The sequence below is a fragment of the Nansenia antarctica genome (assembly GCF_963989245.1).
Source record: "Nansenia antarctica genome assembly, chromosome: 7".
NCBI classification, from domain to species: Eukaryota; Metazoa; Chordata; class Actinopteri; order Argentiniformes; family Microstomatidae; genus Nansenia; species Nansenia antarctica.
In genome coordinates, this window is record NC_137677.1 from 56998344 (window position 1) to 57025802 (window position 27459).

General features: G+C 43.6%; 1 protein-coding gene across 2 annotated transcripts; it reads right to left on the reverse strand.

The window, feature by feature from the left end:
* Positions 1 to 511: 511 nt before the first annotated feature.
* Positions 512 to 27459, reverse strand: galnt13 (polypeptide N-acetylgalactosaminyltransferase 13; the record flags this gene model as incomplete). Of its 2 annotated transcripts, XM_080535627.1 has the most annotated exons (13): positions 859 to 884; positions 6854 to 7082; positions 9384 to 9413; positions 9726 to 9860; positions 10096 to 10194; positions 11495 to 11634; positions 14317 to 14497; positions 14930 to 15047; positions 16269 to 16439; positions 18900 to 19107; positions 19658 to 19824; positions 21803 to 21971; positions 27315 to 27459. In XM_080535627.1, 12 exons carry the CDS (start codon positions 27457 to 27459, stop codon positions 6897 to 6899), a joined length of 1749 nt encoding a protein of 582 aa, XP_080391753.1. In that variant the 3' UTR covers positions 859 to 884; positions 6854 to 6896. The 2 variants fall into 2 exon arrangements, with proteins under 2 accessions (XP_080391754.1, XP_080391753.1); XM_080535628.1 differs by lacking the exons at positions 6854 to 7082; positions 9384 to 9413 and having other exon boundaries at positions 512 to 884.

Genomic DNA, 27459 nt, shown 5'->3' on the forward strand with positions numbered 1-27459 from the left:
TATAATATACGGTAGATATGATTTTAGGGTGTACGATGCCATTGAATGCCTGCACTTCAACACACACTTATGTACAGAGCCAAGGCGAGTCTGGGAGGAGCTACTGACAGACAGATGCACGTTATAATACTCTGTCTATAGGAAACACTGACCTGCAGGTAGAGCTGCAGCTGCCCTTAAGGCTAAACACACACACACACACACACACACACGCACACACACGCACACATGCACAAACACGCACACACGCACACACACACACACACGCACACATGCACAAACCCGCACACACACACACACACACACACACACACACACACACACACACACACACACGCACACACAGTCCTGAGAGGCAGCTGAAGTGTGAGAATCATCTGATTGCAGCGTCCTCCGTATGTAGAAGTATGAGTCATTTAGCTCCAGACCCCCCCCTCTGTATGATTCGCACAGGGAGCTCTTGCTGTGAGTGCGCGCAGGTCAGCGTCTTGCTTGGCAGCCGCGGCTCGTTATATTGACTGAATGAGGGGAGCAGCTCTGATGAAGCCCTTGCCCGGAAGAGAACCTTCAAAGCCGCATGATAAAACACAGGCCGCTGCGTCTGTCCTCACACAGCACTGATAAGCCTAGCCTTAACCTAGCGCTGAAGGAGGCCTGCGTGATGAGAGACACCCGGTTCAGGTGTGCTGGCAGCGGAGTGTGTTTGGGCGAGCAGGGTGCAGGCGAAGGCGGACAGGGTGGTCTCAGACGTTCAGGGTCATGTTGCGGAGCAGCCACTGCTGGGAACGGCCCCCGGTACAGTCTCTCAAGGTAGGCACCATCTTGTCCTCCTCGGTAGGCATGTCCAGACACTGGTTACTGTTCACGTGCAGCAGGGTCAGCCGCTGGAGAGAGAGAGAGAGAGAGAGACACACACATTTATTTTTTTATTGTTTTCATTTTTACCATTTAGCAGACGCTTATCCAAAGCGACTTACAATTAGAGATTACAGGGACAGTCTCCCTGGAGTAACTTGGGACTAAGTGCCTTACTCAAGGGCACACTAGTGGTGGTGTTCCCAGGTGGGATTTGAACTCATGACCTTCCAATCACCAGTCCAACTCACTATCCCCTCGCACGCACGCACGCACGCACGCACGCACGCACGCACGCACGCACGCACGCACGCACGCACGCACGCACGCACACACACACACACACACACACACACACACACGTTAATGTGCATTGTAGTGAGGTTAGCTGAGTTCTTATCCTTTGACTTTACCTGCCAGAGAGACGTTACAATGGAGATTAGATCTGCGATAAGATCTGACAATTCAATGGCTGCACATTTAAAAAGGTGGCTTTCCAACCCAGTGGGATTTTTGCAGTACCCCGATTCCTGCAGGATTTGTCTGCTCACATCAAATGTGTTTCAAGGTAAAATGCACAGAACATTACCCGACAGAGTAACTGCCACAATTAGGCACTAAACAAATAGCGAACAAGAAAATCAACCTATAGCGTGCTAATACCAAAGCTCCTGAGTGGATTATCTGTCGAGGATTTTTTAGAAGTATCGCCTTGCCGAAAGCAAACGTTGAGGGCCATTACAGTGATCGCCGCATTTTTCGCGTCAATACTTAAGGCCCAAGACTACCGGTAATAGCAGAGAGGAAAGGACATTAAAGGCCCTTAATGAAGTATAGCCACTCGCAAGTGACTTACTCTGACATCTTGTACCTCAGTTGTCTGTCACTACTCTAGTCATAAAGACCCACCAGAGAGGAGATTGTAGAGGAGGGGAAAAAAGTATGTAAAAGAGTCATCACAGACAGTAGTACAGATCGTAAAACTACACAGAAAAAGAATGTTGCTTTGTGCGGGAGCCTGTGTAACCAACAGTCCAACCTGTATACTGTAGTATACCGGAGCACTGTGAGAACAGGTTTTGCTGCAATGAACCATCTAGCTCGACCCACCAGGACTGTTAAGTTTAATGTGATACAGCTGAGGGACCTGTGGGACATCATGCAGACCCTATTGCACATTGCAGAAGTGTGCGCAAGTGAACATACATCATTTTTACCCCACAAAAGGTGACAAGAGACAATGCAGCAGCATCTCAAATTTCTACCCCCCCAGACATGCAGTATCATAGTAGTCAGGAAATGTAGTAAATAGGAATGGATAACAATTTAAAATGACACTTATATAGTTGATTATCGTTGATGATAGCCCAGAATCTATTAAGAAGTCAAGTGTTGGTTCGGTTTTCAGCCAACATTTTCTGTATGTGTTTCGGGTTGTGAGGTTATCTTTCATTAACTCATGATTGTGTTTTGCCTATTGACAGAGGATTGTCTATTTAATGAGTACACACAGAGAAGCAGAATACATATTTGATGTTGTGCTTCCCTCAATGCAATAACAGACATACTGTAGGGGCCTGGTGTTCACTCTGCCTGGATACAGAGAACACACACACTCACACACTCACACACTCACACACTCACACACACACTCACACTCACACTCACACTCACACTCACACTCACACTCACACTCACACTCACACTCACACTCACACACTCACACTCACACTCACACACACACACACACACACACACACACACACCTGATCTTTACCTGGGCATGTTATACACAGTCAAAACCCACAGAGATGCAAAATATCACATCACATATGCCATATATGGTGGACAGAAGTATAACAGGGGTACACAATACCAAAAAAATCAAAGGGAACCTCCTCTGCATCAGAGGTAATCAATTAATCAGAAGAACATGGCTAGGGCAATAATGAAGACACTATTTTTGCTTTCATTGAATGATTCAGCAGTGCAGAAGTATGACAGCATGAAAATATAAGGGAGGGAGGAAAAAAACAATCCATATTTAATGGGGATATTAGAATTGTGGGGAGCTGCGTCCCTTTTTGCTCATAATTATTTCATCACTCCTCAGTGGCAGTAAAAAAAAAAAACTCCCATTACAGCCTCTCTGGGTCCTAGGGAGTGGATGGTGAGAAGGTGGCGGTGTGTATGCACAGCTGAGACCTGTTAATTGAATGAGGCTGGTTTCTAAAAGGCAGCCATTGGGGAGGAACCAATATCTACCCTTTGTCACCGGGCAGCACCGAAGCTGGACTTGCTGACGGACGCAGGATCCCTTTTCTTTTAATGTGTGTTTCTGCTGACACTAGTAAACCCACTCTTACCCAGTAAAAACAGGGCTGGGTGTTAGTGTCAGGAAAGTCAATACGACGATACCCCCAGCGAGTTAGGGATTTGTTCCTTGGCACTCTGCCAAGAGACAGACATGGGTAGCAGTCTTAACCCAATGGTGTGGTGATAGAAGTGTGTTCCTTGAGTGCTGTTGCGCAGTGTTCTCAAGGACGAGCCAGTAGGAGCAGGGAATCAGGCCATCTGACAGCAGGCTCGCTATACCTCCGCATCTCTGACCACGTCCAACGACCCCTGAGAGCATTTCACCCACTTTACGACCAAGGATTAGAGCGTACGACAACGAATAACGGACTTCACCGGGTACAGTAGATACAGACGACTAAAACAGACATCAATGCCAGAGAGCTAGGACTAGAGTGGCTAGGACCCGGCCCGCTGGGATCATACATACTGAAAAATGTATGCACTCACTGCATTGGCTTAAAACATCAGCTAAATGGCATAGATTACAGTCATATGAAAAAATTAGGACACCCCATGAAATATTTCGTTATTTTTAAAAGAATGTTTTAAAGAAATACAGACATATCAATATTTGATCTTCTTTCACAGAATATCTATAGATAAAGATTATGTAATGGAATCGAAATATATATATATATATCCTATAACTGTCCGTCTGCTCCATGCAGAATTATTTCAGCTGTGTGATGGGAGTGTTTGAGGAGTGTCTTGCATGCACAGCCCATTTCAAATCACCCCACATCATCTCAATAGGATTAAGATCTGGGCTTTGACTTGGCTATTCCAGAACTCTCCATTTCTTTCTTTTGAGCCATTCCTTGGTGGATTTTTTTATTTTGGAATATTTTGGGTCATTGTCATGTTGCATGGTCCACATCCACTTCAGCTTAAATTGTTGGACAGATGGTCTCACATTTTTCCTCAAGCACCTCCTGATACAATACAGAATTCATCGTGGATTCTATGATGATGATGACATTTCCATCCCCATGCTTCACAGTTGGTATGAGATCCTTGTGCTCAAATTCTGTCTTTGGTTTGCGTCTTCTATTACTGTACCCAAATAATTCAACTTTGGATGCATCTGTCCAAAGCACGTTGTTCCAGAAGTTCTGGTGTTTGTCGAGGTGTTCTCTGGCAAACTTTAGTCTGATGTTTTTTTTTTCCTCCTTGCACACCTCCCATGAAAATCTAACTTGTGCAGTCTCTTTCTGATAGTAAATGCATGTACCTTGACATCAACTGTGGCAAGAGCTACCTGTAAGTCCTATCTTGACATTTTAGGATTGTTGGAGACTTCTTTAAGCAGCATCGATCTTCTCTTGGGCTGAACTTTCTAGGATGGCCTGACCTGGCCATGTTGGCAGCTGTTTTAAATGTTCTCCACACCAATTTTCGGGACAGTGGAATGGCTGATTTCAAATTATTTGGAGATCTCTTAAAATACTGTAGTGTTTTTATATCATGTTATACTGGGAAATGTAAGTCTCTCTAGAGTGGGGAGCACTCAAGGAAGGCCCATTTCCTTCCTGAAAGGGATGTGCCAAGATCTGTGGCGCAGTGACTAATTCTGACTATGGACAAGGCCCATAACTTATGTAATCACAGATTTGTATAATATGATTGGTTCCCAAGAATAGTGACCTCATGACCAAGGACAGTTCTATAAATATGAGTCCCACCCATCGTTGGGGGCTTTTTGGCTTCCTGCTTGCTTCTTGCTGCTGCGCTCATGTAACTTTTGGCTTAATAAAAGGCCTCTTTGGAGACAATTGATCTAAGCGCTTTGTGCTTTGTAAGTTCTACTAAATCTATTAAGAATCAATTATATCCACAACAATACTTTCCCAGACTCATCTGGGATCTACGCATCTACAACCTTCTTGTAGAGAGCCTCAGAGTGCTCTATTGAACTTGCCATGGTGATAACACTCACTTCAACAATCAAAAGCAAACTAAATGTCTGGGGTTTAAATAAGACAGGCTCCTCCAAAGTCCTCACTAACAAAGATGATAATCATTTGCACCTGATGTGGTGCACTTGATTCTAATTTATAGAGCATTTTAAGTAGTAATAAATGTGACGGTGTCCTAACCTTTTCCTCAGAAGAAAATTGAATTTCTATTAATTACACGTTTTGTTTCTTTAGTCGTATTACTTCCTTCTCTCAATATTGTTAAAATGAAGATAACATGTTGAGTGTCCACCTTTTTCACGTGACTGTATATTATATGATATTATTATATTATTATATATTAAAGATAATAAAGAAAGAGAAAGCGAAGTTGAACTAGTGGACACATTTTTCTTTTAGAAATAAATAAAATGATGTATTTTATTGGATGATCTAATATCTACACCTTGTCTAGACCGTTTGTCCATCTGAATAAAAAATAGGATTTGATCAGAGTGGCGGACATCCATTCCTTCTTTATACTGACAAATTGGAAACATTTATTGAATAAGCCAGTTGTCGTCTGCATGCAAACTGACATTTTTCTGAAAAACGAAAACTGTACCCGTGCAGCAGCACATGATTGAAATTCAGTCCTGAGACAATGAGGAACAGCCTGTACTGAACACAGCTGTTAGGAGTGCGTTGGAAATGCAGCCCTCTCTTCCCGAGAGGCCAGGGCCATGAAAGCGCGCCTCACAATGAGGGATCACTTCAAAAGAACTTGTAAACAAAGGCGGACCATTTCAATCTGCCCATCGCATAGATAATCAGCCTAAAAATAACACACCGCCTCCTCGGGCCTCATTCAATGAGCGGCGCCATATGAGGGACATATTCATATATTTCATATCAAAATAAAATATTTATGGAGGAAAATAAAATGTCAAATGAGATCTAATTTGGCTTTGTAAAGGTCTCGTAGATAGCTTGCTTGTACAGCCGCATCTAGAACTGTCTGCCATTGCTTTATGTGTGTCTGTGTTCCTGTCTTTATGCATTAATTTCAAAAGGTCAGCGCTAATAGCTACTAAATACCTTGAAAAACTGCTTTGCATGCACACTCCCACTAAACAACGGGAAAGTTCAACGTCACAACAAGCTCAAGCTCCAAGAACATTTCTCCCCGCGGTGGAGGAAAAAAGAAATACAACAAAACATAAAATACTATCGACTAAAAAAGCAACAAACCAAAGCGACAGCACAGCCTATTCTACCACATGCCAACAGTATGCCACTACCACTACACCAGTGGAGGTTGGCGGAGGTAGAAATTGGAGGAAGGGGCTCATTGTAAAGCATGGAATGGAATGAGGAATGGTATGGTTTTATACCATTCCTCGCCCCCTCCTCCGAGTAGTCCTTCCTCAGATGTCCACCTCCACCGCGCTACACAGACGGCATCTTCTCTTAATTTTAATTTTAATTTTGCCATTTAGCAGACGCTTTTAATCCAAAGCGATTTACAATTACGAATTACAGGGACATTCCCCCCTGGAGTAACTGAGGGCTAAGTGCCTTACTCAAGGGCACACTAGTAGTGGTGTGGTTTCAGGCGGGATTTGAACTCACAACCTTCCGATCACAAGTCCAACTCACTATCCACTAGACCACCACTACCCCTCTCTTCCACAGCTACCGTACGCTACAGTTCCATCTCCACTAAGGCCTATAGGAGTACTGACCTGCTCCAGCCAATGCCCAGGCCCAGACAGACCAGAGCCCAGCCTATAGGAAGTAATCAGTGGGGCTGTAGTAGAGCCTCCTAAAGACCTCAATCCTGGTGTAGTTCCTGAGGACCCAGGCCTGCAGGGGGCCATCGTTGCAGTGCTCCACCGTGGGGCCGTAGGTGCCGTCCTCCAGCCTGCTGATGGTCAGACACGACTGGGTGATGATGTGGAGGAATGTGTGCTTCTGCGGGGGCCGCCGTGGATGGGACATGAGGGTGGGGGGTGAGGAGATGAGGAGCAGTGGTGAGACATACTACTGTTCTGTATGTCAGACTCAGGTCAGGCCCAATACATATATGCCCGATAAAAGTATTAATTACATGTACACCCATTTAGAAGGCGCTTTTATCCAAAGTGACTTACAATTAGAGATTACAGGGACAGGGTCTCCCTGGGGTATCTTAGGGCTAAGTGCCTTACTCAAGGGCACACTAACGGTGGTGTTACCAGGTGGGATCTGAACTCATGACCTTCTGATCACCAGTCCAACTCACTATCCACTAGGCCACCACTACCCCCCCACTAGGCCACCACTACCCCTAGCTATACATGTAGAAAGATAGTGTGTAGGATACATATTTAGCAGGAACACATCTACAGTAGGGTACAAAAGGTTACAGCTGGACGACGTTGGATTGTTGACCAGAATGTGACACTTTTTGCTGAAAATCAGCAGTGTCACAAAATCTTCAGTTACGCATTACTGTGTGAAACTAGTTTCGTAGAAGTGTACGAGATGTGCGGGGCGGAGGGACCGACGTCAAGCAGTCCTGCCTGTTATTGGGTGAACAAAGACATAAGTAGGAGGAGGATGATTGGCTGTCGGAGACATGGATATGTGACCAGCAGGGATTATGGAAAAAAAGTCTGGTATCATCCCTGATGTAGAAAATGATGACCATATAAAATGTTAATAGCACTGTAGCCAAGGATCAGCACCATCATCGCTGTCCGTCACACTCGCTAAAAATAACTCCTGCCATTGACAGGACTGAAACCCCACTGCTCGCTGCTGCCATATGTCAGGGACATGTCTTCATCCATGAATTATTAAATCTCTCACATTACATGTACCGTAAGTACAAAGTGTAATACCTGTATCTCTCCCAGGGTTCATAGGGAAGTAGAGGAGAGAGCCTAAGGGTATGTCAGAGCTATCAGGAGATGACGGATCGTTGTCACTGACAGATGACACGGTATAGCTTCTTATTATAACCTATGAATGTGTCCTCCCATGGAAGAAAAATGACAATATGAATTGCTAATTTAAGGGATTTTTTAAAGTTGCACAATGCAACTTGGATTCAATCTTGGATAATGGAACTGTTTCCCTATGGGGATTACAATGCCTTACTGTTGGCATGGCAATGGTGTGCTTCACTTCGGTTTCAAGGTCTGGAAAAAAATAAGACTAGACCTAGACGGTCTAACTTTGCTTTATATGCTCTATAGAACTACATCTAGAAATGTGCATACCAAGGATTATGAAAACCATTGAAGGACCATTAAAAAAATCCAACATCTTATCTATCAACTGTCACTTTTGCACTTATTCCATCTTTTCTCCATGTTATTACCATGTACCAGATGATTGAATTGAAGCCAATATGCTAGGCTATTATGGGTCCTTCAGTGTTTTCTCCCATGGCTGACTGAGTCAATGGACTGTAATGTGGGACTCCACATCAAATTTCATTAGGGTCATAATAACTCAATGGAAGATTTTGGTCCACTGGATTCCCCAGCAGGTCACATTCTACAGAGAATTGACTGTAGATGTTCTCTTTAATGACTATTGACGCAGCTTCACACAAGATCTTCAAGATTAAACTAGAGAGAGAGAGAGATCAAGACCCAATCCCATGTCATCCCTTGCCCCTACCACTTAACCTTAACCCTACCACTTAGCCCTAACCCTTTTGACATATTTCCATGCATGCATTTCCCCCCTTTGATGGCACATGACACCCGAAATGTAACTAAAGTCCAGCAGCAAACTTGTTGCACTTGTTACCGCTCCTCTAATATCAGTGCAGACTGGAAGGGTAGGAGCACGGGTACATGCACATGCTAGCCTACAGAGCGCCGCTATTCTGTCATGAACTGGCCTGGTAATGAAGCATTGTTCTTTTTTATTTGATGACTGTTGATAGCGTGAAACTTATAAGTTGTGAACGAATCGTGAGCGTCCATGCTTTTCTATGATACTACTGATGACGTATCAGGGTCTTGAAGGGTTGTCCTATTTCATAGGGGAAGATTACAACCACTACCCCTTGTAACTCTGTTCCGAGGGGCAAGCCGAAAAGCAAGTGGCACTCCAAAACGAGGGGTAGGGGTAAAAATAAGAAATGGGATTGGGCCCAACACTGGTCTCACAGTCACTAAACACAGTCACTACTCCACTATCTATCTAACACAGAACTTACTACGGGTCAACTTCAAATAGAAGACAATGTTCTATGCACCATTCCAGAGAGCTTACCTCAGCATTATATTCCCACTTGCCAACATACTACACAAGGGGAGAGAATATCAAATGGGGAACATGTCAGTTCATGGTAGAGAATGAGGCCTGATGGAAAGTATTTGGAACTAAAGACCATTTTCTGACATATATCGCCATCTGGTGGCAGAAAACAATGGTACCCTTTCCGTAAAAATAGACAATTATTATAATTAAAGGTGTGTCATACATGTGGGATATCCTCCTATGGTAAAGTGTGGCTCATCAATTTCATATCCCTTTGGTTCTTCTCACCATATAGCACTTAATTGATCCCAAAGTGAAATGACTTTATTACCACTGGATGGACATTGGTCTTACCTCAGCATCATACTCAAACATCTGGTTGCCCTTCATGAGGTGACACTTGAGCATGACCACGGGCCCGTTGAGCCGGGACACGTCCAGACACAGGTCGTCTGTCCTGATCTCCTTGTCCGCAGTGTAGGAGAACACCTGGAATGTCAAATGAGCCAGTTGAATGACTTAGTATCCTTAGAGGTCTATGGGTCATATCACCCAGGATCTCCAGAGCCGTGGCACATAAATCCATCACCACCTTCTGACCTTGGGTACAAATGAGCCTGGGCTACCAGTTACGGTGCACTTTATGAGGTGTACTGTATTGGTGAAATATACCGAAATAAACATTGATTATTTGATTGACTTGCTCTCTACTGGGACTCCTTACCTGGTTTCCACCCATGCCGTGACAGTTGAAGAAGCCTACTTTCTCGTTCTCCTTCCTGCCCATGTTGTCGACACACTGGTTGGTCTCAACATTTCTGATCTGGGGGTCGAGAGGAGTCACATTAGAGGTTCCTTAATGCGTGTTCCTTTGCATTTGAAATTCAATTCCCATCCTTGCATCAATAATGGCACATTTGAAGCTTATAAGAGTCAACACTTATGGAAGGGAAAAGAAATCCATCATAAAACCTTGACATATTATGATTTCCAGGAGACAAAGTTCAAAAGCTCCTCACACTTTTTATTTGTACAATCTCTGTGGCACAGATGTCAGATATTATTTCAAATGTATTATTTAATGAAACAAGCAATCTAAATTCATTAGTTCTATTATATAACTATATATATGTATATATACTGGTGGTGATGTATTTCAGATACTCCTTCAAATTCTTATTTAATGATTTTGTAATCCAATGAGCCATCTAATATGGAACTAATACAGTCCTAAAGTCTGGGCAGGCATACTATATGCTGTATAACCCGCTTATTATGCAGGAATGGCATTGTTCGTAATTGAATGATATAAAACCTAATGGCTTCAGCTGTTAAAAGTGGGTCTGTGTGCTGTGAAGTGAGTCAATCACCAACAGACGGAGCAAGAGGAGGAGGGGGGGGAAGAGGAAGGAGGAGACCGGAGGAGACCGGAGAAGAGAGGGTGCTGCAATGTTGCTGCCCGAGAAGACATCTTTATGTGCAGCAAATTGCGGGGCCTGTGAATTCTCAGAGCCTCAGCAGAATTGAACTTGGGAGGATTACAAGCTCATCTCCTCCCTACTCCCCACTGCTCGGCACACATTACTTAAGATGGGCTCTTTTCATTAGAAGTGCCCACTTATAATAGCCTACCGTATGCGAGCGACATGCGTTCCACTCTTTGTTTGGTGCTATTCAGGCTCCGTGGGTATGAATCAACAGCAAAATACAGTACAAAGCTTCTCATCAGTTCAGTTGCTGTGCCAAGGTCTTTGGACTCACTTCAAGTGGTGTAGTGTGTATTATGCTATTCGGTTGTTAAGTCTGACGTCACGCGTGACGTTTAGCAATTTCTGGGTCCAAATAAAAAAATCCCCGCACCAGAGTACCAGTGTACTAAAGCGGTAGAATGACAGTTCAATCGTTTTTTAGACTCTTCATACAACAAGGGACACAGCACTTTCCCGTTTTTTCCCATATTGTCAGCGTCTTTGAGCCTCAGAAAAGCGCTATACAACTATAATGAATTATTATTATTACTGCGGCATTTCGAAGAGAGCGCCTCGGGCCAACGTTGGACCCGGAAAAACACGTCACGACTTAACAACCGAATTGGGCAGTAGAATCGGAAAAAGACTTCATACTTCACCAAGTGAGAAGTATCTCCTGGGTATCTGCGAGTCGGGGTAGATGTGCTCCAGGTACCAGGCGAAGGGTTTACACTGCAGAGCTTCACGCAGGGCCTTACGAGACGACACATCCCCGTAGTCCACCCTCACCACACCTGGAAGAGACCCCAAGAACCAGGTTACAGTCAAATTCTATACAACCATCACGTCTCCTTAGCAGAGGCAACACAGCATTTACCAACAACAACAACAACAACAACAACAACAAAAAACACTGCTTAAGAATCAATAGTAGTATGGGGTCTGCAACTCTAAGGACCTAACACAGAATTCAGGCCTAAATTCAGTAGTACAGGGGTAGGGGTGACCAAGCAGCTGTGTAATATCACTGTACCGATATGACAGTGTATCATCTGACTGCACCACTAGAGCAGACCACTAGAGGGCCCCTCTGGTCTATATCATGATCATTATTGTTAGTGACTGCCACAACATCAAAAGGAATGTGATTGGCGTCAATGCTCAAGGTTATGTTTTATGTATAAGAGCATAAATGGCCGGGGCGCTTAGGTGGCGTAGCGGGTTAAGCGTCGAACATGTAACCGCAGGGTCCCCGGTTCGAATCCGGCCGGGGACATATCCTGAATGTCATCCATAATCCATAACATGTCAGAACCATAATCTATACTGTACTGTCAATAAAAAATTAAAAATATGAGTGGGACTGCCCCCACTCAGAAGAAATTACTTTAAAAGAGTATAAATGGCCATTCACATAAGTAAGAAGATTCTCGGAATGTGACTCATCGTTTCACATAAATAAAGTCAGATGTATATGCATAATGCTGTTGTATTTTTTAGGAATTGGACATTATCGACAGATATTCACAAACGGGTAGATATTTTCAAACACCTTGGGCAGATGTTTTGGCATTATCTTGGAGACGACAAATCATCCCTAAACCTATTGAGACAGCATGGCATGAATAATGAGCGTGTGGAACGGTGCCAGCACCGGAGTGCTGTGGGACTGGTTCTGGTTCACCCAAGCTTTGGGCATCGCAGCTCCGCTTGAGTGACAATGCAAACATCTCCTCTGCCTTTGAGCTGGAGCATCACTGTCGCGAAGACTCAAACACTAGCGCCGGCTTGGTCAAACGTGTGAGCAGAGGGACTCTTGTCTCTCTCTGGCGGGGTCTGTGCATCAATAACACTACACCCAGATAATGAATAGCTCTGTGGATCTTCACATGATACACATGATAGCGCATCAGTGTGGATAGAGGAGTGTATTGGTGTCGTCGAGGAGGACAGTAGTGACTCTCTTAATGAGATCATGCTCACAACACGCTCCCTGCTCCCGATGGTAAACTCCGCCGCTTCAGCCGGCCCCGTTGCGCGTCAGCGAGGGAGGCGTAGCGCCACAGCAGCCTCGATCATCCCCCCCCACGATAATATCCTTGAGGAGCCAGACACTGGATGTTGGCGCTCCTTTACACAGGGAGGCTCATCTATCACACCCCCAGCTCTGTCTGTGCAGCGGTCGGAGGAGGAGGAGGATCCCTACAGTGCCTGCCTACCTACCTACCTACCTACCTACCTACCGCCCAGAGGCTTTTTCCAGGAATAATGATTTACCGTAGGCAATGAGGTACCACTGGGGTACCAGTCTCCTCCATTCTAAAGATTAGATTAAATCCTGGATCCTGTAAAAGGATGCTGGACATGCAAAACACTTAACTAGATAATGGTGGAGGTACGGTGGAGGGTAATCACGTTACCCTGCTTGCAAATGGATGACTCAGTTCTCGATCTGACCAATCATAATTGGCCTTATTGCCACTGTAGGCTGTGCAAGGAAACAGCAATGTGGTGAGTTTCCCCCGAGAGACCTAAAAACAATTGTCATCAATTATGTGGACTCAAGTTCAACACGGCATGTATATAACATCTTGAAAGATGCTAACTACAACGGCCCATAAATAAAACATGGTGTGAGAGAGGGCAGAGGTATTCAGTTCAAGAGAGGCGTTAGACCTCCACTGGGTGCCATGCAGAGATCAGCAATGAATCTTAATTAATGGAAATAATTTGTCTCTCACTTCCATAAATCAGCACGGGAAATTAAATTAATTCACACAAGAAACGATGCGCTGTAAGATGAGTGCAAAAAGAAAAAGTGTGAGAAACACACTTAAAGAAGGAAGGAAGGAAAAGTATCCACATTTAGAATGAGCTTTCCGTTTAAAGCTGTTTATAACATATACTGCTCCAGAAGAAATGGATGGTGTAGATACGGTACAGTAAAGAGGGTTGATGGATGGTTGTTCCCTGGCCTGTGCTGTGGTAATAAGGAAATTACAGTGCAACAACCAAACCGGGAGGATCTGCTAAATAGACATAATGACTGTGTTTTAATGATGACTAAGATGGTATTAGCAACAGCATAGGTGGTTGTGTCAAAGTCAATTGCAATGTTGCATTATAGGCAGGTGCAGATTTCACATATACTGTATGTGATCAGCAACAGAAATGAAAGCGGTGGTTCACCAAAATTACAAAATAACATATCTGCATCCTCACCTTGTCTATGGGCAAGGACAGAGTTCAATCCACTCTTTGGGTTTGTTTATGTGGCCACTGCCAAAAACTGCTAATATTAGCATATATCGAGCGAAAAACCAATAGAGGTAAAAGTACCCCTAAATGTGCATGTCTTTAAAGTTTTTTGAAAAAGAATTCCCAATCGGTTAGGCACAACAAGAACAGCAGCAGCAACAACAACAACAACAACAACAACAACAACAACAACAACAGACAAATTACGGGGTAGCTACCTGGTGATATGATATAGAAGAAGTCTTTGAAGTCGTCCATCCAGACCTCTGCCAGGCGCCTGTTGTTCTTGTTGATAACTTGGCCTGTCCCCCCAGGGAAGCTGTATGGGGTGGCCTTCCGGAAGACATGGCCCACATGAGAACATGTGACTATCTCCAGAGTACCGCCACACTGCCAGATCTGCCAGACACAACAACAACAAACATGTTACACATGCACACCAACGCCCAAACACACACATGTGCGCAGGTATGCATGATACACCCCCCCCACACACACACACACACACACACACACACACACACACACACACACACACACACACACACACACACACACACACACACACACACACACACACACACACACACACACACACACACAGTCGTTGTCATTATAACCCAGCAGAATTCTCCATTCATGATTTGTATTATTTCCTTCACAAACATCCAAAAAGGCAGTTCAATGCATTTTACAGATGGGTATTCACAAAAACATTAAAGAAGGGTATAAATATAAACAAATAAATATATAGTAACTGAAAAACACAACAGCAGGTATAAATAAACAGCAGGTACAAAGAAGAGTAATTCTTGAATCTCTATCACTCACCCTGAAAGACATCTCCAAGTTCTCTCCGCCCCAGATGTCCATCCCTGGATCGTAGGTTCCTATTTCTTCAAAATAAGATTTGTCAATAGAAAACAATCCTCCAGCCATAGTAGGGGTTCTGCAAGATAAATAAAGAGGGTAAAATGAGACCAGGTAAAGATACAGACACCTTACAATGTTACATACATTACACAACAAGAAATTGACAGTTCATCTTTAAGTACTTTAGGCACTGTATGTTTGAGCAATGCTTTATCAATTTGTTTGCAAACATCAATATCTATGACAGAAATAACGGCAGTGACATTGCATTACCTGTGATAGCATGGAGTTGGAGATATCTACAATATGTATTTTTTTGGCATAAATAACTAAGGCTATTTTGATTGAATAGTACGGGTCCAAAGTGTCCTTTCGTTTGATGGGATGAAAATGTTCCTACAGCCAGGTAATTAATCATATCCTGTCTATTCACACTGTATCATCTAAGAAGAAATGACTGCCACAGAACTGATGCAATCTCTATGCAAAATGGTTCTCTCTTTATCAGACGCTCTCTTTACCATTTTCATTATCATAAAGTGACTAAACAGACGCTGCTTGGTTTTGGATGTGGTGATCTTCTCTCATGATTATACAACTCGCACGGAAGGTATTATTGAGTGATTGGTCCCTTCAGACACTGTAGGGTATCATAACATGTTGTTGTTCCAATAGAATCTGATGGACGATGCAACATCTTTTTCTAAACCCCACATTAAACAAAGCCTGACAAGGAATTCACACGTCAACGTCATTTTCAAGAGTTATCTCATTATGAATACATTTCATGACTGATATCATATCATGCACCAGCCTCATTGACAGAGAGGTGCCTCATTTCTATTTTGGTATTTCAAAATCAAACTGGCTACAACAGCTACGACCGCTATGGCGACGTAAACAAATCGACAACACTGACTCACAGGAAGCTCAGTATATCACAGAAAGGCAAAACAATCTATTTCTATCTCTGAATGAGAACGGAGAAACTCAGCTTTCATGGCTATCACACCGGAGGTATTCTTATAGGGATCCGGACCAACCGAATCAGCCTCTGCGGCTTCCCGACATAACAGACAAACCTATTTCCAGCCGAGATGAGAAAACTAGCGTTAACGTTTGTTTTGTCTTATAAGGCTGTCGCCTCGATAAACTATTCTTTGAGGTTACTGTCCCCCCCCCTTAAGTTGTTATCATGATGCAGTGAAGCCAGAGGGGAGAGTGGCACAAAGTGGCCCCAATCCCAAGAAATTGCTTTCAACATGGATCCCGATAAGGACATGGTTCTTTTGTGTACCTGACAGGCAGGGTTCTGTCTCCTTTGCGTCTGTCCATTTCCCTCTGGGGCACTGGGTACCAGCGGAAATTCAGCTTCCAGTTGAATCCCCCGTAGGTCATGTCGGAGCCGGCCATGTATTCAAATGTCTCGTCGCTGATGACATCGATGATAGGGCACACCACCGCTCTCCTACACAGCCATAGAGAAGAAATCGTTGTAATTTCTAAGGTTGTTTCTACAGACATTTACAGTGTTTCCCCACATAGACGAGAATGTGGTGGGCTGCCATAGTCTTATTTGTCCCGTCATAGTCTCATAACAAACCGAACATATCTTTTGCTTTTAGTTTGACTTCTGTTGCACACTCTCTCACACGTCATAGTTCCCTGCACATCCAAGAAAATAAAGCTATTCTCATTAATAATATTCCATGTTTGGTTGGGGTAAATTGCTTTGTATTGCAGAGCCTGCAGCACTTATTCAATCCAATGTGAATAAATCCTTTATAGAAGTAAAGGTCTCCATAATCTCCATTTAGGTGAGAGAAATATTGCTACGACTGCTGAGCACACAGTTCTGCTCAGGCATAATTCTCTACTTCACTATGATGTTATTTCAATATGAGAAAGACATCTGCTTGTCATTACTCATTATATGGCGTCCTGGCCTATACAACAGAATATTGGGGAGGCTAACTACAGGAGGTAGCCTATTGGACCAGTCAGACTTACTGTACTGTCTGGTTGAAATACATGCACTATATCCACGTGAGGCCTAGACATGTATAGACTACTAGACAACATCTATATGTATTGACCAAGACCTTTTCCTTCACCACAAATGTGCAGTAAAGCAAGAGATAACTCTAAACGTTGCAGGAAATCAATCAACCCACACTCAGCAGGCATTTCCTGGTCTGAATCTAATCAGTCTGTGCCCATCTATGCTGCTGCACATACTTTCACACATCAACAACCATTCAGGAGCATACAAGTGTAATGGCTCTGGCTCTATAATGTGATATTCTGTGTAACATGATACTAATGTCTGCCTGGCACCTGAGGCAAAATGGATGAAAGTCTGATTTCAGATAAAAGGAGGGAAGTCTCTGGGGGGTTGGAACTTTTGTGTGTGTGTGTGTGTGTGTGTGTGTGTGTGTGTGTGTGTGTGTGTGTGTGTGTGTGTGTGCGTGTGTGTGTGTGTGTGCGTGCATGTGTGTGTCTCTGTGCTCGTGTCTGTGTCTGTGTGCGTGGGTTGGAGAGGTGGGGTTCATCTTCAATCCATCTCCAATTTCACCCTTTTACAAAGAAACCTTTACACCACCAAACAAACTAATTTCAGTCATGAAACATGATTTAAATGATCCCACAAATACCAGATAACAGCTTAAAAAACCCTGTCACTTCAAATCGCCACCCTCAGTGCAATCACAGCCTGTTATTGTACCTATGGTTTAAAGACGTGACAGGCAGTACCCTGACAAAACAAGCTGTCACATTTCACATGGAGCTATCACTGGGGTGGCTTTGAAAAGGGCTCCCACACAGCTGGCGCTGGCATTGGTGTTTTTGTCTACTTACGACTCTCACATCTACAGTACTATTAACATCAGATGTGTTTTCCAATGACGCACGACACAAAGGCTAATGCTAATGAGCGCCGTCCCTCAGGGGGCGGCAGCAGCGACGGAGCTGAAATGACTAGCTACTCGTACCAGTACCAATTATTTTGCGCTTTTATATTCTGATAACGATGATGAATGACTATGGCAATACACAAGTCATGCAACCATCTTACTCTTACTATGTAAACCCCATTAAGGCCATTTTCAGAATCTGCACATGTTAATGTAAGCTCGGTGGGTTATGTTGATTGGCTACCCACGGTAATTGGGGGAGAGGCTTGCCTGTTGGCGGGTAATCATGAAAAGAGCTGATTACCCACCTGCGATGGGAGAATGGGGGAGACGCTGTTTTCGAGACAGAGGGAGAGAAGCCTGTTCTAGACCCCTGCGATATTCTCCTCGTCAACCTGCCATGCTTACCTATACTTACGTGTCTGGCCATGGCCTTGTATGTTAACGAGCCGTTTGATTATTGATTAATATACGTGACAATGGTTTGGTTAAGACAACACTGACGGTTTTCAGATGACAGGTACTGAGCAGTTCTCATACCGTAACTGGTCCTCTTTGACCCTGGCCAATAGAGGCCTTGTCTACAAGTCATGTAAACACCTTGCTTGAAGGGGCGACAGATTAGACTAGGGGTTAGAGAGGCCGGCCAGCAACCGGTAAGTCGCTGATTCAATCCCCACCCCAGGAGGAAGCCGGATGTGAGCTGGTGACAGTGGGGGTATCTAAGGTGCTGCTGTTCCCTTGAGCAAGGCACTGAACCACTAACTGCTCCAGGGGCTCTGAATCTGTCCCCAGAGCTCTGTTCTCCCTGGGGGACAACGTGTGCACAAACTACATTGTGTTGTCTCAATACTTGTGCTCTGTTCAATAACAATAAAGTTGAATATTATCTTTAGCTCTGAATATGTCATTCCGAATAAGACCCTATTCAAAATAAAGCATAGTCCGTTAGTGAACATAGAATAACAAATGGTATTCAGGTGAGAGATACTAAAGCAGATCTCCAAGCGTACCTGTCCTCTTTGATCCTGGCCAGCAGAGGCTCCAGCCAGCCCGGGGTGCACTCACAGTGGGCGTCCAGGAAGGTGATGACCTGGCCCCGCGTGGCCGCCGCCCCCCTGAGACGTGCCCTGATCAGCCCAGAACGCTGCTCCATCCTCAGGATCCTTACCGGGACGTCCAGGGTCCGCGCGTAGTTCTCCAGCTTCTTCTTTAGGAAGTCTGAACCAGAAGCAAGAAAAGCACCACTGGAAACTGTGATGAAGGCTGTAATACCGATACCAATACGTTTTTTTTTTACATTCTAAAAAGTCAAATTATGAATACATGCCATTTAGCTGACGCTTTTATCATAAAGCGACTTACATCGCAGTGAGTGCATACATTTTCCAGTATTAATTCCTATCCAATTCAATTCTCTCACAAATGTGTCTGCATATCTTCTACATATCATGCTTCGATATCCTTGAAGTACTCGACTATAATCAAGGCTGAACAATTGAGAAGCAGTCGAGTCCAAACTTGCTCTCAAATGTGCTCCAAATGATCACCCCCCACTACAATAAGAACTGCATTGTAAAAAACCCATTGAAGATAATATGGGTTCAGCCAGGTGGTTAACTACTGCATTAGAATTCATTGACCGGGGCTCAGCGATACTGTGGTAATAACTGGAAATGTGCTTGACGATATCGTTTCAGACCTAGTAGAAAGTGCATTGTAAGAGGCCACCGTCTGGGGTCTCACAGTTGACTGGCCTCAGTGACTCTACCTCTCTCGCTGGCGTCGTCTACCAGTAGGATTTCCATTAGGAGGTGTCGCGGAGAGCGGATAATGACACTGTGGACCGTGCGCAGCAGGGTGCTCCACGCCTCATTGTGAAACACGATGACAATACTGGTGTTTGGGAGGTCATCTGGGTACACCTTAGTCTTGCAGCTAAGGGATGTTGAATAGAATAGAAATTAAGAGAATATATTAGATTAGAATAGAACAGAACACAAAAGTTGAAGATAAAAGGTCCCTGGTTTAGATTCTAGTTCTGATGGTAATCTACATTGAAATTCAATGGAGGGAAGGGAATAGCTCTACAGGGTGTTCAACGTGGAAGATATAAGTATGTGGTCTGAATACACAGGTGAAAGCATTATACTGTACCAAAACAACCCCCTAAAAAAAAAGAAAAAGAAAAAAGATGTTGACAATCCTGTCAACACATCCTTAGCTAGCTCAGTGGGATACGTGTCTTTACCACACACACACACACACACACACACACACACACACACACACACACACACACACACACACACACACACCCAGAGAGAGTGTAGGGTAAGCCTGTCGTGATACAGTAGGGTGTGATGTTAAATAAAGGATGAGGCTGCATTAGAGCTGGCAGGCAGGCAGGCAGGGGTGGGCAGTGGGAGTGGAAGTGGGAGTGGTGACAGGCTAGCAGAGCGGACAGCAGGGTTATCTCATTCTCTCTCTTTATCACGCACACACACACGACGACCTCACGCATGCACGCACACACACACACACACATTCGCGATGCGCACTCATGCACATTCACTCTGGGTGACAGGACAGAGTGACAGAACTAGGGCAGGAGGGTGGCCATTAAGTGAACATCTTATTTTCCTCTACCCCCTGACAGGCTGCTGTCCACACCACACAGCGCTACTATATCTCTCGCTGGTTTCTGCAAAGCCAAGCTGATTTCTTTAATAATGCTTTAAGGGGGTGATTTGATTTGTCTGAGAAGAATTGAGCGATCCAATTATTTCTTTACTGGTGCACCATTCACCATTCCACAAGTGAGATCGATAGTTCATTAATTTTTTTTATCTATACAAATGTTTCAAAATGTGTCTCTTATTCCCAAATATGCTAATAGCTCATTTGCAAACGATTGCTAAAGCACTTTACTTTCTGGAACAATCTTTTGTAGATAAACACATCAAATGGTGGGATGTGTGTGTGCTGTACTGTCGACTGCAGAACACTGATTACACTCATATCTTTTCTTCTGCGGGAGAGACCTTGGACTGCACTTTCTATAACAGAACAGCTGAGAACTAATGTTCTGTTGGAACCCATCACCATGAATCATGGCGATGTCTCCAGGAGAGGAGAATGATGGTATATCAGCTGCACAAGAATGTGGTAATGTTTCACACAAATTGCTCTTTGGGTTTTCATTATACAGCTCAAGTGGGTCTTAGGTGACTGTAAACAGACCTTCTCCCATTCAGCTGTCAGCGGTGATGTAAACACTGGGAGATGGTGAAAGGATCTCTCCAAGCACAAACGTACTTGAAATCAAGAGAAGAGGCTTGAGGGATTATTTAAACGGAGATGTAACTTGGTGAGGTAAATCAAAGTTCACCAATCGTTTTTTGTTAATTATTTTCAGATTATTTTTAGACTATAGAGAAAACCACAAAAATCATAGTTATTTTACGAGGAACAATTAATTTGTTAATGACGTGTAGCTATAAAAAGAAAATGTCCCTTTCCTTATATTGTAATCATGCAATTTCTAGTTTATTTCATTACTGCAAAAACATCCCTCATGTGTTTTTTCCCAAATATAAGACTCCCTGCTGCCAGGCTCAACTTTATCCTGTTAATTGTGCTCCCTCAAACCTCCACCACTCCTTGGCTAACTTCAGGCGAAGTCTAGACAAATTAAGAAACCCAGAAGCAGAAACGTGTAAAAACCAAAATGTCTGCCTTTTTTTGCTGAAGTGACCGAGCGCCTAGTGATGTGTGAGGTGGAGGTATCAAAGCTTATGAGGAGGAACTGAGTGAAGGGAAAAGGGGGTTGTTAGCTACAGTAAAACACTCACTATCGAGGTCAGTGGTGCGATTCACAGTGTGTGCCTGGGGAAAGAGGGCCAGGCGCACTCACCCGTCCAGCCTCACGTCTGGGAGGCTCCTGTTTAGTGCGATCATGTCGCTGGCCATCAGGTTGAACTGGTTAATCTTGAAGAGCTCCTTCATTTTCTCGTGGTCGTCTTTCGGGATGTTCACCGGCTTCCCCATCTCTCCGGGACCCTCGTGGCTCCGTGATATGACCGCTGGAACACAATAGAGAAAAAGGTGTTCATTTTGTTTTGTTTTAATTCTTTATTTTTAATGCACTCTTTGTAGCACGTTGATATTGTTTTTCTATTAAAAGCACATCATAAGGGGTGCTTAGGTGGCGTAGCGGGTTGAGCGTTGACCATGTAACCGTTCGCAGGGTCACCGGTTCGATTCCGGCCGGGGACATATCCTGTATGTCATCCCTCCTCTCTCTCTCTCACCCATCCTTCCTGTCATAATCTATACTGTATCTGTCAATACAATGGAACAAATATGAGTGGGACTGCCCCACTCAGAAAAAATTACTTGAAAAAAAAAAAGAACATCATAAATTAAATGCAGAATTAAATGTACCAGTATTAGTAGTGAGTGAGCCAGAGCCTGTTAAGGAAAGTCTGGCCTCATCGTCCCACATCACCAGGCATTCAATGCTTGCGTGTTGCTTCCAGTTGAGAAGCTGAACACTCTTTGACACTTATGTACAGCAGAGCAACCAAGCATACTGGATCCAGTAAGCATCCAACTATTCTCCTCATCTTCTGAAACGTGGCTTAGCCAAATATCATCTGGACCTGTTCGGGGAAAAAAGCTGGACTCGCCCAGAGGCTTATGGTAGGCTCAAAGGAATAAGAACCTGCTTCTCAATGGTTCTCTGAGCTATTTAAAAATATCAGCTCACATACTGTATCAGATCACTCAGCATTACTGAGAATCCATTAAAGCCTGCCAGCAGCAGCCCAAATCACGAGCTGTCGCCGAAGCACACAGACAGCAGAGACGAAGCCTCCGAAAGGTAAATGACATGGCTTGGATTTATGGCCGCTCGTAAGTTATCTCTGATTTCCATAAGGGGGACGATTCCCGTTTGCTCCGGGGTTGCAGGTTAAGAGGATTCCGAGCAAACCCCTTTCTGGAGATGTCCTGTGTCGGAGAGTCATCTCATCTGATCTGCGGTACGTCCCCTCCTAGGGCAGCGCTCTCCATTACATTTACATTACATTTACATGTTTGGCATTTAGCAGACGCCTGTGTCCAAAGTGACTTACAACAAACACATTTGTCTAAGTAAGTGAATCATCTATCATATCAGTCATCGCAAGAAAGGTAATCTCTGCTCGGGCCAGGGGCCATTGGCAGTCATAGCGCTAGAATGCTTCTTTTTTTCTTGTTAATATATATACAGTAGAGAAACTGAACAGGGGGATGGGGGGGGGGTTTCAGGAGGGACATTAAACCACATGGGCTCGGGACTCCAGAGCTGAGAAGGATTATTGATTGAACTGTCTATCAAACGCCTGTTTAGACAGTCCCTCCCATCCATCAATCTGTTTCCACAGGTAATCCATTGCCGACTGTACACAGGCCTAAACTAGAGGACAGAAATCTAAGCGGCATTATGTCGTCCTGCTGTAACTCTTTGTAAACATCAGAAATAATCATATCAGAGCTCCATAGAATGAATATATACCTAAACTCAATAGGATGTTATGACTATGAGTCATGCCTTCTTCTCTTTTGGGAAGTAGACTACTGCAGTAAATCCTAATGAAACAGAGACAGACTCCAATGAATGAAGATGAGACACCCAGACCGGTATTCTTGTGTGATTTCTAACGCGCAAGACTAACCTCAGGCCTAAAAATAACAAGCTGCCCTCCCTCCAGCATTTCAACCCAAAAAACTCTCTCACTGACCCCCTTGACAAAGAGCGTTCATTATAAATGATGACCAATCCCTTCAAGAACACAGTGAACTCCTCTGGGTCCACAAGTCCAATTCCCCAGCTCTGCTCAATGGCTTGATTCAAAGCTATTACAGTAGGTTCTTCACAGTCACAGGGAATGAGTCTTCAGAGATATGATTACTTCAAGCGTCACTGCAGAGCAAAGACAGAGAGATAGATTTTCTCAGTCCAGTCTCCTGTTCAGAATGACAAACTCAGGTGTGTACAGAGCTACAGTTTAAAATCGACATTATTTTCGTCCTATTAAAACCACTACTTTAGTTCCGATCATTTGATCAAGTTGTGACATGGTTATTAAGAGATGTAGCCTATGAATGCATGACTACTTTTGTTCTGATAATTTGATCAAGTTGTGACATGGTTATTAAGAGATGTAGCCTATGAATGCATGACGTAGTCATGACGTAGTCACAGTAGTAGCTCGTACAAAAGGTAACAATAATAGAATCCATTGAACCCTTCCAAAAGAGCAGCACCCATACAACCTAGCCTTTCACCAGACAGTTTTCAAATGTGATTTCCACACTCAAACTGCCCTCATTGACCCTCACCAGAGGCTCAAAGGCCCGCTTATCAGCAAACGCTTAGTCCAGGTGGGGGAACCCATTCATCTGTAGGACGGATGCAGCACTGATTGTATTATCTGATTATCTTACCGTGGCTTTCAACATCCGCCAGCCATTTTCATGGTAAATGTACTCAACAGAGGCGAGGTCTCTGCAAGTTGTAGAGTTAGAGGCTGTTTTATTGGGTATAGTAGAGCTAGTTAGCTAGTAGCTACCCTCATCCACCCTCCTGCTCGTCTAACTTTTCTCCCTCTTTTCTCTGCCTCCTGCTTTCCTGTTTGGCCCAGCTGGCAAGACATGTATCGGAGCAGCCCCTGCTGAGAAGGACATCACAGGAGCACAGACTTACACTCAGTCAAATACAGTACAGTTGCGCAGTGCTACTGTGTTCTTCAGCCCTACTTGGGAGTGTGCTACTTTGCTGTACACCCATTTGGCATAAAACTTACTCCCCAAAAATCCCTTGCTGCAAAGATCAGAGCCATGTTTTTTTTTACTTCTTTATATCTTCCGTATCTCAATATCTCATGTTTTAGAAAGTTTGAGACTACTAGGAAATATAAATATCCTTCGCTTTTGATTTCACTAATGTATGACTTCCTGCAACCTTAGCTGTCTCAGTCTTGAAACATTGATTCAAATGACTTATCATAGCACCGTCATACTCTGAAAGGTTTCTCTTGTAAAACTAAAATCGAAATGCTGTCTGTGTTGTACGACAGTGACACATCGCATCTATTGGATGTTCTAAATGCAGTCGCTCTCAATGGGGCCTCTCGTCTAAGCAGTCCTAATTTGGGAGGAGGTGATGTTGTGTCTGAGTGCCCTATCAGAAATATGATGCTGTGTTTATCATTTACATTTACAGTTTTGGCATTGAGCAGACACCTTTATCCAAAAACAAGTAATCTATGCTAGGGCCAGGGGCCATTGGTAGTATAATGCTAGAAGAAGGGAGAATTACGATTTTAAAATTGATTTACATTAGAGAAACTGTACAGGGGGTAGAGAGGAAGAGGTCTTAGGAGGGGCGGTTACGGTGTAGAAGAGATGGTTCAGCAAACTGTTAGACTGAAAAAAGATTTAATCTACTGCATTATGGAGTACAGTGATCAATGATGACAGAGAAAACTTCAATTCATTTGTTTTAACAGACAGTATTCAAAGATCGTCTGCATTCATCGTCTGATACTACTAGACATATTTCAACATACTGTTTAGATAATAATCTAATTCTTTTTTTAAAGTTTGGTTAGGGATCTTCATCATGGGTGTGGCGATAGTCCGTGTTGAAGTGTTGACTTGACTGAAGTGTTAATCCTGTCAAAACCATGGACGTACATATATAATTGATCAAATACATTAATTATTTGTTTAGGGAGCCTGCTGAATGCCTGCTGTGGGCAACAACGGCACCTGGCTTGTGAAAACATGGATCCTCTGGCACGGCTTGCATACCCTTCTGTACACAGAATGCGTCATGGAAATGTTTACATTTAGCGTTTTATGACATGAACATATGGGCTACTGAGACTGACTATAAAGTTAATGCAATATCCAAGTCGGTAGGCATAGCACTTAACTGAGGTGTAATGGTTTCCACCTGGAATCCAAACATTCTTTAAAATGCCATTATTGACGAGATGATGTACAAGCTGGAAGTATCTTCCACTTGTCCCAATTAGATGTAATGGAGTTGAAATTGATCCAAAGATTCCCATTCCTTATTTGCAGAATGGTGATTCAAAGGTTTTGAAGCTTGTATGGGGATATATAATAGAATGGGTAATTAAAAGTGAATCATCAAAGTGAAATTACAGTACATAAAGAAGCTGCAGATTCTATCTAATCTACATTCTTTATTTTGCAGTCATCATGTAAAATCTAACATAATTGCTTCAGACTGCAGCGTAAGTCCAGGGGGGTTGTTATGACTACAGCACATCACCCACCAGCATGTGTAATGACCATGCATCCATGATGTAACAACCTGTGTAATGCCAGCAACACTTACGGTAATCAAGTGGAACCCACATGCACCACAGAACAATATTTCAAGTGTTCAATAAACTGGGGTCGACATGGAAAAGGCCAAACAGAAGCTAAATAACACAACCAATCAAAGACGATTCAAAATGAATTTAAGGTGAATTTCCAAAATGAATTTAAGGTGAATTTCCAAAATGAATTTAAGGTGAATTTCCAAAATGAATTTAAGGCTCCAGCCTCTTGTAGCAACAGTGAATCAGTGAATGGGTGACAGACTGCCAAAGACCTAAGCCTGGCTTTTCCAGACAGAATGGTTACTTAGCCCTCATTTGACAATTTAATTCCATCAACTGCTTACACATATTTAGCATCAGAAAATTACCTCAATGCAGAGTGCCCAAATACAAATTGCATCTAAAAGCATAAGTACCTGTAACCTGAGGCACTATTGTTAATCAAATTAGTATTAAATCCACAGGCCATGTAGCTTTCAGACAGCGGTTTCTGGCCCATTCTAACCTATAAGCAGCTTAGCTATGCCACTTGTAAACCTTCTTACCAGGGAGGGCATGTAAGGAATAGAACTGCCAAAGGTGTGTGTGTGGTGGAGGGGGGGGCAGGTGGACACCCATGTGGTTCAGTTTGATTAACCCAGGATTTGTGATAGCCAAAGGCAGTAATTCATTACTTAACCCGCTTGCTGTAACAAGGGGGGCCAAGACATGGTTCTCAAGGATGAAGTTTTCTTTTCTCCAAACTGTCCATTCAGATACAACAAGTTTGTCGGTGTGTGGGTTTACAGTGGTGCTTGTTGGCTAAATCACATCAAGCGATATGATGGGCTTTCTAAATCTAATACCAGTGTAATTGCACATGAACAAGGTCCTACTGCTTCTACGAACCTAAAGGAAAGAGTTACATACAGTCCCACAAAAATGAAATAAAGAATCTGGATCTTTAACAGATAACAGAACTGTGTAAAGTGAAACCTGCACCTACATGGTACAGGCCAAAGATGAGTTAGGAGCGGGCCTCACCTCTGAGAGCGGGAAGCAGTGAGCGGTCCTTCCTGTCATCACATTTGCTGTTACACTCGCTGAAGTAGAGCAGCAGGAAAACATCTACCAGCACCCACACCAAGGAGGTGGTCAGCACCACCTTACAGTAGACAAAGCGCCGCAT